Source organism: Saccopteryx bilineata, chromosome 8, assembly GCF_036850765.1.
Source record: "Saccopteryx bilineata isolate mSacBil1 chromosome 8, mSacBil1_pri_phased_curated, whole genome shotgun sequence".
NCBI lineage: Eukaryota > Metazoa > Chordata > Mammalia > Chiroptera > Emballonuridae > Saccopteryx > Saccopteryx bilineata.
Window position 1 is genome coordinate 80,666,515 of NC_089497.1, and position 17,877 is coordinate 80,684,391.

General features: G+C 34.3%; 1 protein-coding gene across 6 annotated transcripts in view; it reads right to left on the reverse strand.

The window, feature by feature from the left end:
• NAALADL2 (N-acetylated alpha-linked acidic dipeptidase like 2) overlaps positions 1-17,877 on the reverse strand; it is a 1,182,199-nt gene that overhangs the window by 813,292 nt on the left and 351,030 nt on the right. For all 6 annotated transcript variants that reach the window (XM_066241017.1, XM_066241013.1, XM_066241011.1 and 3 more), the window contains one exon: positions 6,380-6,881. In XM_066241017.1, coding sequence (XP_066097114.1) covers positions 6,380-6,873 — 494 coding nt within the window. In that variant the 5' untranslated portion in view covers positions 6,874-6,881. The remainder of the gene's footprint in view (positions 1-6,379; positions 6,882-17,877) is intronic.

Sequence of the window (17,877 nt, forward strand, 5' to 3'; positions counted from 1 at the left end):
AATATTTGTAGGAAAAATGCAAATGTCCATTTTAAAGAAATTCATGACATAGACATAATAGAATACCAGCAGTATGCTAATGTAATGATTTAACTCTATATTTACTGGATTGAAAAAATGGTTCTAACTGTATTGTAAGTAAAAATAATTATAAAGTAGATATCAAAAGAATAAACATGGCAAAATATGATTTTGCTGATTGACAGAAAAATATTAAGAAAATGATAAAAAATGGGGTTGAATTATGGGCTTTTGCTTTAATCTTTATAACTTTTTTTATATATTGGACTTTTAAGTAAGAAAGACAATAATGCCCCTTTCTTTAAAAATAAGATACCATATTAATCATAATTATAGTATAATATATTTTCTCCTTTTCCTCTCACTATTTCATAGCGTATAAAGCTGCCAAAAGGCAATTTGTTCCTGCATTAAAAAATATACTTTTGGCTCAGTGGTAGAGTGTCGGCCTGGCGTGCAGAAGTCCCGGGTTCGATTCCTGGCCAGGGCACACAGGAGAAGCGCCCATCTGCTTCTCCACCCCTCCCCCTCTCCTTCCTCTCTGTCTCTCTCTTCCCCTCCCGCAGCGAGGCTCCATTGGAGCAAGGATGGCCCGGACGCTGGGGATGGCTCCTTGGCCTCTGCCCCAGGGGCTAGAGTGACTCTCTGGTCACAACAGAGCGACGCCCCGGAGGGGCAGAGCATCGCCCCTGGTGGGCGTGCCGGGTGGATCCCGTCGGGCGCATGTGGGAGTCTGTTTGACTGTCTCTCCCAGTTTCCAGCTTCAGAAAAAAATAATAATAAAAATAAAAAAATATATATATATATACTTAACCTCACTGGTTCATCCATTTTAAATATTTTATTATTATGATGTTATATTTGCATACAAATTCTGAAGTTTTTAAATATTTTACTTTGTTCAGGATTGTACTTATAATCTTTAGTATGTATATGCATACACACATCAATATCATTTATTTAATAATATGTATGATAACAGTTTGGTGATTTTACAATATATAATAGAAATAAAATATTGTACCTGTCACATTTAGTTTCTTCTAAGTTAAGGAGCTCTCTCTATAGCCTTAGTTAAGCCTGTTTTCTACCAGGTGACCAGCATTCCAACTGGAAAAAGCTGATTAGACTAAGAATAAACCCTTGACAGAATCACAAATGTCCCTAGCTCCCCAAAGGACAATAATCCTTTCATTCTTGAGAATAGGAATGGGAAGACTAATGTGTTAGGTCATACATACAGCAGTTGGTATTGGGGGAAAAAAATAAGGCAAACAAAACATACTGTAGATGGAAAGGGAGATAAGTCAGCTGGGTGGATCAAAACTTAAGTGAACATCAGAGGACTATGGCTCCTGAGTTCCTGGAGCTGACTGGATCCAGATTCCATATCGTAAGACCCAATCCAATGAATAATTGTTGTTCGCAGATTATTGTGTAAGCCTAGCTTCCTGTTTTGAAGCTTAGAATAGACTTGCTATTGTTCCAAGGTGCCAAAAGCATACATTAAATAGAGTTTATTTTGAATCTGATTTATCTGGATATATTTGGATACTGATACCCTATCTGCTTATACAGAAAACACATGGAAGAAATAAAGCAATGATGATGTAATAGAGTAAATACATTTTTCAAATAGCAACAAGTTAACATAGAAGTGATCAAGAGAATCTTATTAGAAGATTGACTAATACACACACATTTAAACATACATTATATTGTCTTCATATTCCTATGTTAATTTTGACCATGCCTATAAACACTATCAAGTGTAACTAAACTTGTGGTTTTATTTTCTTTTATTTGGTCAACATGATAACAAATTCTTGGCTCACTTTAACTTATGTGAACTTTATTATTGAGTAAGTAGGCTTTTAAACTGGAATTTGACATCAATATGTCTACCAATAATTCTCTATGAATTAACACATTATTAAAATATGTTATTTTCTAAACTACTACACAGGAAAATAATATATGAAGAACCTCTACATTGAGCAGGCATAACAGGGGATGTAAACATAAAACATATTTTTTTCCAATTCACATTTATTTGTTGTAGCTAGTTTTTCCCCTGTTCCTAGATAACAAACTGGTAACCCTGGTCACTGTTAATTACCTTGAGTTTCTCCAGTGAGTAATTAAAGTGATCAGTCATTGAATAATCAGAGCTTTGACTGTCCCCTACTTTTTGACTATTTGGAGATAGGGAGCACTGAAGTCAAAGAAGGGAGAGTATTAGCTTTTCCTTTGCTTTGTGTTTCTATCCCTCCTTCCTCAGAGCTCCTGACACAAGCAGAGTTGAAACAGAGGCTAGGGAATAGTGGGAGCAAAATGTCCTCGTATGACACTCCCATGAGGTAGGTTTATGCTCTCTGACTCTACAGGACTGTTAGCTGGATTATCCTCTTGTGCCTCCTTGGTAGGTACTCCCTCTCCAACCCCAACCTGCAGAGAGTCCCAGAAGTAAACATTGCCAATAGGTCTCTTAATACTACACCTTTTCCTTTTACAGTTTTATCATTAACTAGCCAGTCGAAGTCTTATTGCTCATATTTCTCAGGAATCAAATACTCGGTGTGTGCATTATATCAAGTTCTTCCAAGTAGTTCTGTTAAACCATTTTTTCATAGGACTTTAGGCTTCCTCCTTAAGAAGATATTGATAACAACACTACTAGCAGATCTTGCCAGAGTCCTTTTTTCTTACTGCCTCCAATTTCTCATAAGCTACAGGGTTTTATGCTTTTCTTATTTAAAAAAAATTTCTTTCTTAAGTGAGAAGTGCAGAGGCAAAGCGACATAATCCCACATGCACCCAGACCAAGATCCACCCAGCAAGCCCACCCCGGGTGATGCTCTGCCCACCTGGGACCATTGCTCCATTGCTTGGCAACTGAGCTATTTTTTTGCACCTGAGAGGAGGCCATGGAGCCATACTCAGCACCCAGTGTCAACTTGCTCCAACAGAGCCATGACTGAGTGAGGGGAAGAGAAAGATAGAGAAACAGAAGAGAATGGGGAGGGGTGGGGAAGCAGATGGGCACTTCTGTGTGCCCTGAATGGGAATCAAACCCAGAACTTCCACACACTGAGCCAATGCTCTACCACTGAGCCAATCAGCCAGGGTCATATACTTTTTTGTTTTTAATTTAAGTTTTATATTCTGAACCTAGTATAAAATTAGTACCAATTGTCTCCAAGCCTCAGATAAAACTGAGATATCAAAAGTGGTACTTTAACATTTTTACAGTATCTGGTTTTATATGAGTTTCACTTATTTAAAGCATGGCATAATATAACTTCTGGTTAATTATAATGTAATTATATAATAGAAAATGGTATTTTATAATTATATTACAAATAAGAATTATATTCAAACTATTTTGAATATACTTATATGAAAAATTTAAATGGTAAGCAAAAAAAATTCAAATATATAATTGATCAATTAAACACAGATCTGCTTCTCACTTATTTGTGCATTTATTTCTTCCCTTAGAAAAATGTTTATTTAATGTCTGCTAGACAATAGAAGCCTAATGGTGAGTAAAGCCAATTTGATCGATTTCCAATGGAATCTATAGTGTAATCTACTATAAATAATATCTATCATATTTTACACTGTTAGGATGTTTGGCAAGAACTAAAGTAATTTTAGAGCATGGTCAGAAATGAAGGTCCAATAAAAAAGAGAGATAGCAAATGATGAACAAAACTGCACCAGTGAGAGGCTAAAACTGATCATAAATTGATGGAAAACACAACAGGAAACCGTGATGTACAGAGTTAGTGGTACAGTGACTTAGTACATGCAGGAACCCATAAGTCATGTGGTCATCATGACTGTGAGGAATGAGATATTTTGGAGAAAGTTACTGTAAACATATTTGTACTAAAAATACTCTTTTCTAAAGAAAAATCTATTGTCTCAATAAGGAAAACACTGTGGCTATTTGATAGAGTACAATTGTGAATCTGTCCAGGAACTTAATATTGCCTAGATTAATAATAGTTCATTGTTATATTTTTGAAGCTAGCTTTGAAATACATATTTTGATGATATTTGAGTTTAGAGGAGAACTTACTGTCAGGCAATGCCTTTTATGAGGAAAATAATGAATGCCTTCATTTAATTATACATTCAAAAATTTAAAACTAGCTACCTATTTAAAAAGAGGACATAAGTAAAATTTTAAAGATGCCCACAATGTGGGGAAAAAATAAAGCAAGTAAAGAAAAAGTCAGGCCTGACCAGGCGGTGGTGCAGTGGATAGAGCATCAGACTGGGATGCGGAGGACCCAGGTTTGAGACCCCGAGGTCACTGGCTTGAGCACAGGCTCATCTGGCTTGACCAAAGCTCACCAGCTTAGACCCAAAGTCGCTGGCTCGAGCAAGAGGTTACTTGGTCTGCTGAAGGCCTATGGTCAAGGCATGTATGAGAGGGCAATCAATGAACAACTAAGGTGTTGCAACGAAAAACTGATGATAGATGCTTCTCATCTCTCTCCGTTCCTGTCTCTCTGTCCCTATCTACTCCTCTCTCTGACTCTCTCTGTCTCTGTGAAAAAAAAAAAAAAAGGAATATAAGGAAAGAAAATAAATGGTTAGCACACAGAATGCATGCCAATAAATTCCTTACCATTTCAATACAACTTTGACTCTGAACTTGCTAAAAGTCAAAGTATAAGGGAAGCAGGCTAGGTTCCAAGAGTTAATGTATGTATAAATTAAAAACTAAGCAGTTGCTCAGGAAAAATATAATTAGTCTTAATATTAAGAAGAAATTAAACCCATGGATCTTTTTTTAGAAGATACTTTTGTAGTATAATGCATGTCCAGAATGAGGTTATAGACATTTTTTTTCCTTATTTTTTTTAACTAGCTCACTAGTTCCAACTAGTGAGTGGAATGTTCCAACTTCCACCTACTTAATTCAAATTCCTTTGTCCCTCTTGCCTCAGTTTAGTAATAGCTTCATTTTATTGTTAATCTCTGGGCTACCTTAGTGTACTCAGATCGGCTTGTCAGTTTTCCATCACCAACAGAATAATTTCCATACTTTAAATTCCCTCTGCCTTAACTATTCAGTGATTTTTTTCTGTTATCCCAGTTGGATCCTGACTGATACAATCACTAGTTATAAAGCAATGGTTATCTTTTAGCTTAATTCAAAATAAACAATTTTACATTAGGAAATACCATGGAAAGTGTTACTATCTGCACATAACATGTTAAAAGATTCATATACGACAGTGATTGGAAGACACAGAAGAGTGTAGAAAACAAATTCCATTAGTCATTCAGATGTAATCTTCAGGAAAAGAATTACAATTCACCAACATCAATACCTATGATATTTCAGCACATAAACAATACGTTTTCATTGGACATGCTCCCTAGATGATCCCTAGAAATGTACACATGCCGACACCTTGCTTGCAATAAGTCAGTGTAACCCAAGAAAAATACCCTGAGAAAGCAGTAAGCCTCTTCTTCATCCACCTACAAACAACACCCTCATGATTCACCCAGGACTGTTTGCTCAGCAAGTATGGAAATCTGTTTGTAAGTCAGTATCTAATCTTCCACTAATAGTTCCTTACTTCACCAAATATGTAAACTACAGAACCTTTACAACAACATATAGAATAATAATATAACAAACAACAAAATTTTCAAATTATCCTCTGGTTGTATGACATCAATGAAGCTTTGTCCGAGAACTCACATTAAAGCCTGATAAAAAATATTTTCTTACTACTTAACTTAAAAATCAACATATTATGGTGAGACAAGTCATATACAAACTTACCTTAAAGATAGAGATGAGTTTTTAGAGTAGCCTGATATATAGAATCCAATGTGTTTTGATACAAACATGCTCATTCGGAAGCTCAGGGATGCAGGAGACTAAATACTACCAGTGCTTGTTAGTTCATGACCATAAGAAGCAGTTACTTCTGCACATAAAGCAGGTTTATTTTATTCTGAGGTCATTAAAAATTCAATCATATGATTAATGCCTTTGTTTTTATTACATGTACATCCAGCAGTCTTCGCATCTCGATTTGGCCTACTGGACTTCCCAAGATGGAGATAACAAACTAGCTCATGTCTTTCAGACTTTGGAGTAGTTATAGTTCTTATTATCCATTAATAAAACAGTATCATAAATTTGTATTACAATATCATCAATCTGAAAATATGCAACCCCTCTGGGAAGAATATGCTGACAAATTAGGTCTCTCCGCTTGCAAGATCAACCTTAAAGCATGGCAAAAGCACCTGCTCAACACTCCCTGATACTTCTCTCCCAGGAAATGCCTCCCACAAACATCATTTCTTCAATACCTACCTGAAAGTCATCTTAATTTCCTCTGCTTGAATTGTCTTCAGAATATCTTGATATAACTGATGATCAAGTGTTCCTGAAGATGTAGCATTTAAAGGGCAATTTTTATGTGCATAATAGCCTATCAAAATTCCAAAAATAAGTAAAATGATGGCTGTACAAAGTATTTTTAAAAGGCGGTTGAAGTTGCAGTGGTCGCTTCTGGGTATGGATCTTGTATAGCGGGGAGCAAAGTCAGATTCTTCTTGAAGTCGCTGAAACCTGCCTTTAGGGGAAGTTGCTGGGTGAATGGAATCAAGATTGAGGTCTACAGTCTCTGAATTCTCCAGGTTCTGGTTCTCGGCACTCTCTATCTGGAACTGGTCAAAACCAGGTTCCTCCAGTTCCTTTTCCATGTCCCACTCTAAGTCCAGGGCAGTGGCTTGAAGTTCGTCATTATCTAAGTACTGTGAATGTCCTGGAGCTCTCTGATCTGCATTGACCTTTTGATAGGCCATCTTTTTACCTGTGAAAATAAGAAAAGCATAGTTTCTGAAAATAAACAATAAAGAAAAGCTCCACCATGAAACAAAACAATAAACCATATTATATGGCCATAAAATTTTAGTGATTATAACCAGCAGAAATGAATTACCCCTATATAAAAATCAAATAAAAGTTAATTATTAGTTTTGTTACTGATGTTACTATTAAAAAAGGACAAAAATAAAAAGTACTTACTTTGTGAAAAAGTTTGTGAGAAACAGTATACACACATACTCACACTATTAAACTTTGAAGCTAAGGAGAATAGGGCACAAATGCAGTTTCACTGAGAAGAATGTACTACAATAAAGTAAAAATTTAAGTTTACTTATTTTCAAAATCACTTAAAGAAAAAAAAAAGGAACAGAAGCAATCAAATTGCTATTTGGTAGGTTGAGGAGAATAAAATATAAGGTCGTGGGATGATTTGCATTGCCAGAGCTAATTTTAAAAACACAAGTTCAGGATATGAATGAGTTGACCAACAAAGCAAGTAGCAACTCTATAGAAACACAAGAAGCAAGATACGGTACCTTACATAGCTATGAGTAATCAAAAGGACTAGGACAGTTTAAGGCTACCACAGGAGACCAAGATATTCTATGAAATTAGCGACATGCATTGGCCTTACTGAACTTTAAATAAAAGTCAGGGATGGCATTCATTCAAAAAAGGAAGCCTTTGCCAGGCTAGGAAAATTTGGTTTTATAACATTGCTACAGGAATGGCAGATGGAATTTTTCTCTCCTGCACAGTTTTGGATGACAGTTTGTAGTAACCTGCAGAGTGGTATTAGGATAACTAGGCTAATTAACTACAAGTGGTCTTCAGTCTGTCTTCAGTAACCAACTGATGTCTTATGGTTGCAGATTAAGAGTATTTATAACTAAATTTTCTGTGTATTATATATGTTACCCCAGCTGAAATCTAAGGTCTCTCACCATGTTTTATGATTTTTCTATGTGCCCCACTGTGGGTAAAGAACAAAGCTCACCTGACAACTGATTAGTGAATTGCCTAACAGTAAATGGTTGACAAATGAACTCTAATGAAAAAGATACAAAGGCTTCCCACAAGGGAGTGGCATTCTGCACAAAATTATGGGTGTACACGGACGGCTCCAGTCTCTTCTGGCAGAGGCTCATATGAGTTGAAATATACAGAATGTTTAAAAGAGTTAAACTATAATTAAATATTAAACTTTAAAAAATAAAAATTGTAATTCTAACTAGATTTTTATCTACTACCCTATAAACTAGGATTTGCGCTTACCCAGAATTGAGTCAATAAGGATGAGAATCTAACGCATGTCAGGTACTTACATAGGTCCTTGTTCCTTAAAAATGGAACATCCAGTCAGAGTAAGAAATACATAAACAAACAAATCAAAACATGAAAAATGTAAAGGAGACTCAGGGGTGACTGATTCTACGGAGACAATGGAAAAGAGTTTCCCAAGTAACCTCTATGGTGCTCTTTACGAAGGAGAAGGAGTTAGCCGGGACAGACCAGTGTGTGAGAAGGGAGCATCTTGGCAGGGGAAACACTATAGGCATGCAGAAGAATAAGAGTGCCTGGTATGTGGATCCTCTGAAAAACCCCAAGTACTATCCTGTGACTAGTGATGCAGCACAAGGGCAGGAGATCCAGAGAAAAGGTAGGAAAGGTGGTTTGGAACAAAAGATTTAACTTCTCCACAACCTGAAGTACTCATCTGTAAAACTGCATGATAAAAAGGTAAACCACATAGTATTGTCATTAGGATTAACTGAGACAGTAAATCTAACACATCCATTGAATGCTACATGGGCCAGAAGAGACATTTTTAGTATGAGAAGAAGGACTGTCAATGATTGTTGGAAGAAATAAAATTATTTCAATAGAGCAGAAGAAATTATATAACACTTTAAGACATTGTGGAGAAAAAGAGGAGGTTGCATAATACTCATGTATACCTATACACATACATATATAATAGTTATTGACTTACTTGATTTTTTTAAACACTAAGTCTATCTGTAGAGAGTAAAATACTTTTAAAAAACATCACATGACATGCCAACTGTTATCATGCAGGTACTTATTTGTACTATGTATGACAGAACAGCCTCAGAAATGATTCTGCAGACCCTTTCTTCATCCCTCCTCTTTTCCTGTTCTGCTTCCATTCTGCTTGGCTTGGTTTACAAAGTGATTTCAGCAAGTGCAGCATTTGAGTTCTGTCTTTGGTCACATCAAGACAAGTTGAGAAATGGAATAACATATGGGGTTGGTGATAATTATTCAGACTGGTTGGAGATGATGGAATCACTGGATGAGGAAGAATCCAAATCAGATTAGGTTAAGAAGAGGGGAGAGGAAATGTATAAGAAACTGGAGGATAGAGAAAACCTAAAGGTAGTAGAAGTAAAGAATCTCTAAAATTTATGCCTAACCCTGTCATATTCTAGAAGTGGAAGCAGAGTTTCAAAATCCAGTGATTATGTTAAGACTGAGAAAGCGATATTTTGTTAACACACATCATAAGGTAACTGTGGTTTTATAAAAATATGAGACTGAAAAGTTGGTGGTAAACTTTTAAATAGTTAAATACTACACAATTCAACTTATTTTAACATACATTTTAAAATACTGCATTTTCTTAGCACTATTAAGTTTTTTCCTGTTTGGCTTAAACATCAATAAGTTCTTGCTATCTTGACAAGATATTATGATATTTACTTCTTAAACTGTACACTGCACCCATTACTGCTTAATTTACTTAAACACTGTCCTAATGTGGTTTTCTAGATTTTTTCTTTGCATTTAATGAATCAAAGTCTCTTTCTCTAAAAGCTTTTTTAAAAATTGAATTATAGAACATAGTTTATGTTGAGGAAGACTTGACACATAGGAGTTACTACAAAAATATAAGATCACTAATTGACTCTAATACATACATTCAAAGTCATTTCTCTACAAATTACTTGAAAACTAACTGCAGTGATGAAGAAGAGTTTTAATTTCTAAACTAAAAATAGACATTCCATCACATGTACATGAGCAATTTCATACTTTTCAGTATCAGACAGAGCCATTAATTAGAATGTAATGCAGATACAGATGTTAACTCCTCATTATGATGGATATCTGTCTGACATCATTTACTACCACTTTAGACTCATTACACATTTATAAATTTTTACTAAATTCTATTGCCCAGGAGAGTAGTATCTGGGTCAAAGTTAAATGGAACCACTGGATGTAACAAAATCCAAAGTATTTCAGGAAAACTACCAAAGAAATAAGTATGTGATAACATGTACAATGAACAATTTAAACAACATGTTAATTTAAACACACACACATATATCCATTTCTTTACAATTATCTTGCTTTAAGGAAAATTAGATAGCTTTTGCAAAAATATAACATAGATCTCTGCCCTCTCAGTTTTGTTTCATTTAATGAATCTATTAAGAATAAACTTCTCAAAAATAAAACTGAGTGAAACTACGAAGTAGATAAAACTTTGATGATATAGTCAGTTTTGAGTAAGAACAAATACTTCCATCGGTCCCTCCAAAATATACAGTTTTCTTTAAAGTACCTAAGCCCTGTGAAACTTGCAAAGGACATATCACATTACTTTTACCAGAATGTTTCAGTTCCCAAGTACATGAAAAATATTATACTATAAAGAGAATTTTTAGCAAAATCAACTTATCTTAGATATCATATATTTATGCCATTCAACCTTCATACATTTTTCATTACTGATACACAAAATTCATTTAATTTATAATGTCATATTACTTTACAGCTACTCCATATGAGCAATTTCAAAATAAAAGATTTTTAAACCTACCACATGAATCGTTTTCTAACAAATATAAACTTTGGTGTAGACCAGACCATTGAAACATGTGACATTTCTTTAAATAGAAATATCTACAACATTCTCACAATCTATATTGTACCATTGGTCTTTTTTATAAAGAGCAATTTTTAGAAAATGTTGAATATATTCTCCATGTTTTCAACATACTTTATTCATTTAGGGTTGATTCTTTCCCACCCAGACCCTCACCAAAGGCTAAATTGTTTTTAAAATTTAGTATACTAAAATGTCTACTTTTTATACAGAATAGTCCTCCCTTATTAGTAAGAAATGGTTCCAAGATTCCCCAAAGGATACTTGAAAACTCAGACAGAATACTATCCAATCTTTAATGATTTTTCTCATACATACATACCTATGATAAAGTATAATCTATAAATTAGGCACAGCAAAATATTAACAATAACTAATAATAAAACAGAATAAGGTTTAACAATATACTTTAATAAAAAATATGTGAATAGAGTATGTACCTCAAAAATGTAATTATGAAAACTTTCCAAAAACATTTCCACCCATAAATTTAATGCCTTTTCCATCTTAGCAAAGTACTTATAATGCACTGTTGTCATAAATTTTGCAATTTTGAAGTGCAACAGAAAAACTAGTATGGATCTCTTTTTCTTGTTCACAACTTCATGAATAGAAAATTCATTCTTATCATAGTTCTTAGATACCTCAGCAGTTACAATTTACTTTTCCTTCTTATTAGGTAAAGAACTTTCACCTTTTCACTTAAAAGTTCTTTGGCATATCCGAATTGCCAGCATCACTACTCTTGCACTTTCAGTCATTATTAAGTAAAATAAGGGTTATTTGAGCATAAGCACCACAGTACGATGACAGTAGACGTGATACGCAAGATGAGTACTAAGTAACCAACGAGCAGGGAGCATCTCTAGGTGGGAGATGCTAGACAAAGGGAAGAGTCATTCTTGAGCAGGACAAAATGGATAGCAGGCTTCCTCACTCTACTCAGAAGAGTACACAATTTAAAATTAATGAATTGTTTATTTCTTAAATGTCACATTTAATATTTTTAGACCACGGTTGATGGTAAGTAACTGAAACCATGGAAAGAAAAACCATGGGTAAGGAAAGACTGCACTTATCCCTTCATAAGGACAAAAAGCAAATACAAGTTGAACTATCAGGTATATTTTTTTCGAGGCTATGACAGGCTTAGATCAATAAAAATTGAATTTGTATTCTTAGTGAGCATAAGATTAGTTTAAAAGTAAATTGATATTTCTGAATGCTTTTTTTTCACACATTTTTACTGGCTGAAACAAAGTAAATTAATACAGAAATAAAAGATGAATACTGAAAAAGGTTAAAATTTTAATATGTAACATACAATCTCTAGTTGCTGCAGAGCAAGCCTAACAAAATGAATGGAAAGTATTTTAGATGACAAACACATATTAAACAGAAGTTTCAATTAATAAGTTATATATTACTGATGCCACTTAAAAATATAATCACAACACTATTATATTCTTGCTCAATAATCATAATGAAGAAATTAATTACATTATGACCTGACCTTATCAATCTCTAAATTAGTAGACTCTATAGTCAGACTACCTGTTCCAAATTCTAGCCTCTGCTATGCAGTTCAAACCAGTTATTTAATATCCTTAGGCTTAGATTCTACATTTGTAAAATAAAAATCAACAAGATAAATTATTGAAAGTGCTTATAACAACATCTAACACACTATAAGTAATTCACTAATAAAGGATCACTCTAGAAATTCTAAAGAGTTTAAGAAATTAGCAATATTTGGATCTTATACCTTTAAAATATATCCTTGATTAGATTAAATTATGACCAGGAGTCTTAAGTTTCAATTACAAGAACCTGGAGGTAATGGGATATGCAGTGCTACGCTTGAGCACTTTTGAGAGTGGGAAGCATCTGTCACTTATTAGCTATGGTTCCCATCGATAAGAGGGAAGTGTCCCTCATGTGACATGAAAAGTTATTGCATTTGACTTACTACCTCCTTTTATATACCTTGTTATTGCAGAGTGAATTTTTTGATAGTCTATTTATAAAACAATAATAACAACAACAAAGGCTTTTCCATAATGCTAAAGAGTTTAATAGTTACAGCAATTAGTGATAATTAATCATGAACAAGAGTTAATATATGTTTGTTGGAGAAAAACATGCTTTGTCAGAAGTGGTTGATTTAATTCACTGACTATATTGATACCAACAGTATTTTAACTCAAACAACATAGATTTTATTAGAATTAGAAATGCATCTAGCCTGACCAGGTGGTGAAGCAGTGGATAGAGCATCAGACTGGGACATGGAGGACCCAGGTTTGAAACCTTGAGGTTACCAGCTTAAGCATGGGCTCATTCAGCTTGAGCATGGGATCTCAGGCTTGAGCATGGGATCATAGACATGACCCCATGATGCTGGCTTGAGCCCAAAGTTCACTGGCTTGAAACCCAAGGTCACTGCTTGAGCTCAAGGTTGCTGGCTTGAGCAGGGGTCACTTGCTCTACTGGAGCCTCCAGGTCAAAGCACATATGGGAAAGCAGTCAATGAACAACTAAGGTGCTGCTATGAAGAATTGATGCTTCTCATCTTTCTCCCTTCCTGTCTGCCTGTCCCTATCTGTCCCTCTCTCTGTCTCTCTTTCTGTCTCTATCACAAAAAATAATATGCATCTAAAGGCTTTCCTACTTGTACAATTCTTTTTACAAGTAAAATAAATAAATGAATCTGGTAGATTAACTTTAAAACATAAGGCAGGTTCTCAATTTCCTATGACAGTTCTGTGATTGAATCTTTATTGTACAGTGAGAAAAATATTCACATAGCATTTCCTAAAGCTCTGAATGTCAACTCATTTGCTGGTTTAAGCAGACTGATTTGAGGCAAAGGCATTTCTTAGAAATGTCAGTGCATCATCGAAAGGCATTCATTATGCACCTTTGTGCAGTACACTTCAGATCCTGTACCAATGAACTATATGAATGCCCAAAGGAATTTTTAAATTTCAGTTTAAGAATATTCCTTACAGGCTAAAAACAGTTGACATAAATATTTCAGTATGAACCTAGTTTGAACAAATAAAGCATGTATTTGTGGAATACATTTCTGTTGTTGAAGGCATTAATGGCCTCAGTTTGAAAGAAAGACAAAAGATAAAACTGTAAAAAAAACCCCAATAATTTAGAAGACTCTATTATCTGGTTTAATTTTCCAGTACAATGAGATTTTTTTTCCATTTTTTTTTTGAAATGGCCCTGGCAATTGCTATAGTGTCTGTAAATGCATTAAAAACTTCTTATTTAATTGCAATGTTGTGTGCCAACTGGATACAAAAAAATGACAATAATTATTTTTTTATTTTATTTGAAAATAAATTTAACAGGGTGACATTGATCAATAAGAGTACATAGGTTTTGGGTAAACATTTCTATAGCATTTGAAATGTTGATTATGTTGTAAATTATTTGTTTTCCATGCTTCACTAATTGAATAAAGAGTATATATGAAATAAGAGGAAATTATTATCTGTGTTTTATTTTTAGAAAATAATTGGTCAAAGTCTACACATACATGGGTAAGAGTACATTGAATCTAGCAGATAAAGAAGCTGGGGAGTATTAAACTCAGTTTACTCTGGGGCCCAAGTTACCTTGATTGCTAAATGATATTTAAAATGTATCCTTATTGAATGCCAGATTAGTGGGCTATAAATTGCAAAATGCAGTAAAAACCATTTGAGGGAAAATTATATGATGAAATCCAGCAGGTCTGTGTAAATTAGTTTTATATTTCTTGCATATGTATGACCACCTGGTCAGTTCCCTGAGTGGGTCGCTTTTACTTAGGTACCTGTGTGCCATTGTAATCACTGCATGTAACACACTCTAACTGGATGTTTAGTTGGGCCCACCTGTGTTCCTGTATTTATGGTAATGTTTTTCAATATTAGAATGATATATTTTAATTTAAGATTTGGCAAAGAAAGAATGAATTGAAATGAACTAAAGCAATACAGAGTATACTCTGTGTTTCCTGAGCAGGTAGTTTGACCACTTAGGATTACTTAGAACATGTATCATTTCAGTTTAAGTCTCAGCAACATCACACAAATCTTTCCATTTTGGGATGCATAAACAGTTCCTGTTCTTTCATGCTCTCCTTTCCTGGTCTTTTTGGTATTCTGATTCTACCTAGATTCTAGAATATCTTTTCTTATCTTTTCTTTTTGGGGGAAGCAGGGTGGGAGGGCTGGTCATCATTTCCATTTATAGTAAAGTCTCTAGAAATACTGTGTTTATTTACTTCTGCAGTATTTACATACTTTCCACCTTCAGTATATTTGAAGTGGCTTATGTTAGAAATGCACATGCATAAAATAAATGAAACCACAAAAATACCAAATAAAAAAAAGAGTGGAGGAGAAAAAATTCTGATAGCCCAGCTACAAAAAGCAAGTATCATTGAGTTTTAATATCGTTCTGAGCTTTCCTGCAGGCTGGCCGAGCACGGTGGCTCACATGCCGTCAGCCTTCACCTGTCTCCCTGGCCAATATTTGAGGCTGTCAGTCTTAGCTGAAGAGTTTGTTCTTGTTTATAAGTTATTTCTTTTTCGTAGTTGCAGCTTTCCATACTAGAAAGATATTTTTCTCTATCTAGTCAGGGAAATCTATGAGTCCTCTTATTATCTTATACTTAAATTTTATTACGTAAAAGTAACAACATTCCCATGTTGTATAATCAAAAATTATATGCTAATAGATAATTTATTGACCCCTTAAAATGAGCCAGGATCTACTATAAGTTGTGAGCTTTATCTAAGTTATGGCATATAATCAAAAAATCCTATATGGTAGGTATTATTATTATTCCTATTTTAAGGATGAGGAACCTGAGGCTTTCAGGCTAAATCATTTCCCCAAATTCTCATGGCTAGTGGAGTATCACAACCAACCTGTCAAATTCCAAAACCTCTTCTTTTGAAAACCTCAACATTCACACTTTCTAAAAGTCCCCCAAGCTGGCAAGATGTTAACAAATTCAGAGATCTTACTGGCTTATTTATTTCTGGTATGTCACAAATGTGACCACAAGCACCAGGAGTCTCTGACATTGAACCTGAATGGTCCTGCCTTGATCCTCAGACGTCCACGGGCTGCTCTGACTCCAGGACCTGTGGGACCTCTGCCGTTTGCTCTCCGCAGCGGCCTGGCAGGGAGTGTGTTTCCGGCACTGTGCTGTTGAATAAGGGCGAATTGCTTACAAGTCCATTGCTCTGAGGAAAAGACCACAACCTCTACTTTAGATCTCTTCTTAGTAACACTTTCAACATTTCTCTTTTCTCCTGATGCTAAGGGACAAAGAGCAAAACAACTCTGCTTGAAACTTGAAAGCTACCATTCACATTCAACCTGCTTCTGACCTGTTTTCAGCTATTGAAACCCTCTGGTGCATCCTGCCCTACTCCCTACTATGTGTAGTTCACACTGGCCTGAGAGGGCTTTGAGGGGTCCAGAGTTAATGTGTCAATACAATCACCACTTGGCCCTTTGAGAGCTGTCAGCCAGGAGGAGCCTCTTAGCTTGGTAGATACACTGCAATTTTTTACCCTTTCAGCCAGCGTGAATGATCTAAAATTGCTGCTTTATGACTATGGCTTTTGGATTTCCAGGAACAGATGAAGTTTTATCTACATGACGCCACTAAGCACTCTATTTTTCACATTTTTCAAAGGTACTTTATTGGTTTACTTTTTAAATATCTTTATAGCATCAACAGGTTTCTAAAAACTGGAAGTGCTTTATTCTAAAATTCACAATGCAGTGTTTCCTAAAATCATATAACACAGAAAAACTGTTTGAGGCCCCAAGAGGTAGTAATCCAATGAATGCACCCAGAATCTCTGTTTTTCAATTACTGAAATCACTTTCCAAACTTGCTACTTTAGGGTGTTATTAGGAAAAAAGTGTTTATATATCATGATACTGTGATTAACTTGTAGAAAAGAAAGCAGTCCAGAAAAACTCAATGTTTATGTCCATTCAAAATTAAGTTAGTAAGAAAATATGCATCCTATGAATGACCAAAAATTTACACTGGGTCAACTCTGGTAATCTATAATTTAGCTAAAGATCCAAGGTAAGATATCATGTAAATATTTTTCCATTCAAAAGGTTAAACCACAAACTAAAGAAAATTAAAATTGGTGACTTAACTAAAAACACAATGATAGGAATTCATTATATAGTTAACAGCATGGTATATACTCCTTATAAGACAAAGATCATATATATTAATTTACTTAATCTTTGAGCTAAAAATTAGTTCAAGTGAACTATTATGTTCTCCTAATAGCAGGGATAATTAATGATAAGAAAATTAAGGATTGTGAAGCTTTCAATTAAGTGATGTTAGAAATCAAGATTAAAATGCCTTTCAAGAATTATCTCAAGCAACAAAAAGAGAGAAACAACTTGCCCAAGATTTTATTTTTTCTTACTTCTAAAGTGCCATAGTCATAAATATATGTATATTTGAATCTAAAAAAATATATATTTATACATTATTTTCTTCTAGGCTCCCGCTAATATAAAAATAAAATTTTGTCTGAAATAAAAAAGGTTACAAAATATTATTTATAAGTAGAAAATTTAAGTTCTTTCTATAAGTAAACTTATAATACTAGAAACTGTTAACCTTTTCAATTAAAGACAATATATTAAGAAAAAAGAGAATGAGAAATATTATAGCAATATATTATATCTGTATGACAGCTTGACATTAATTTTTATTACAACTTTACATAAATACATACTAATAGTTTGGGTAAGTTAGAGCAACTGAACAATTTACCAAAACCTATACTGGGCACTGCTGATGTCATTTATATTTTATTTGTGAACAGAAATATTATAAAAAATGAAAGACCTCCAATGGCACATAAAAGTAATGCTGATATGAAATAAAATGTCAGGCAAAAGTCATAATAATGCAATATGCACAAAGAAATTTAATGTAAAACATTTAACATGAGTTTTATATCATTGACACCATTGAATGGTAGTTTACAATAATACATACAAA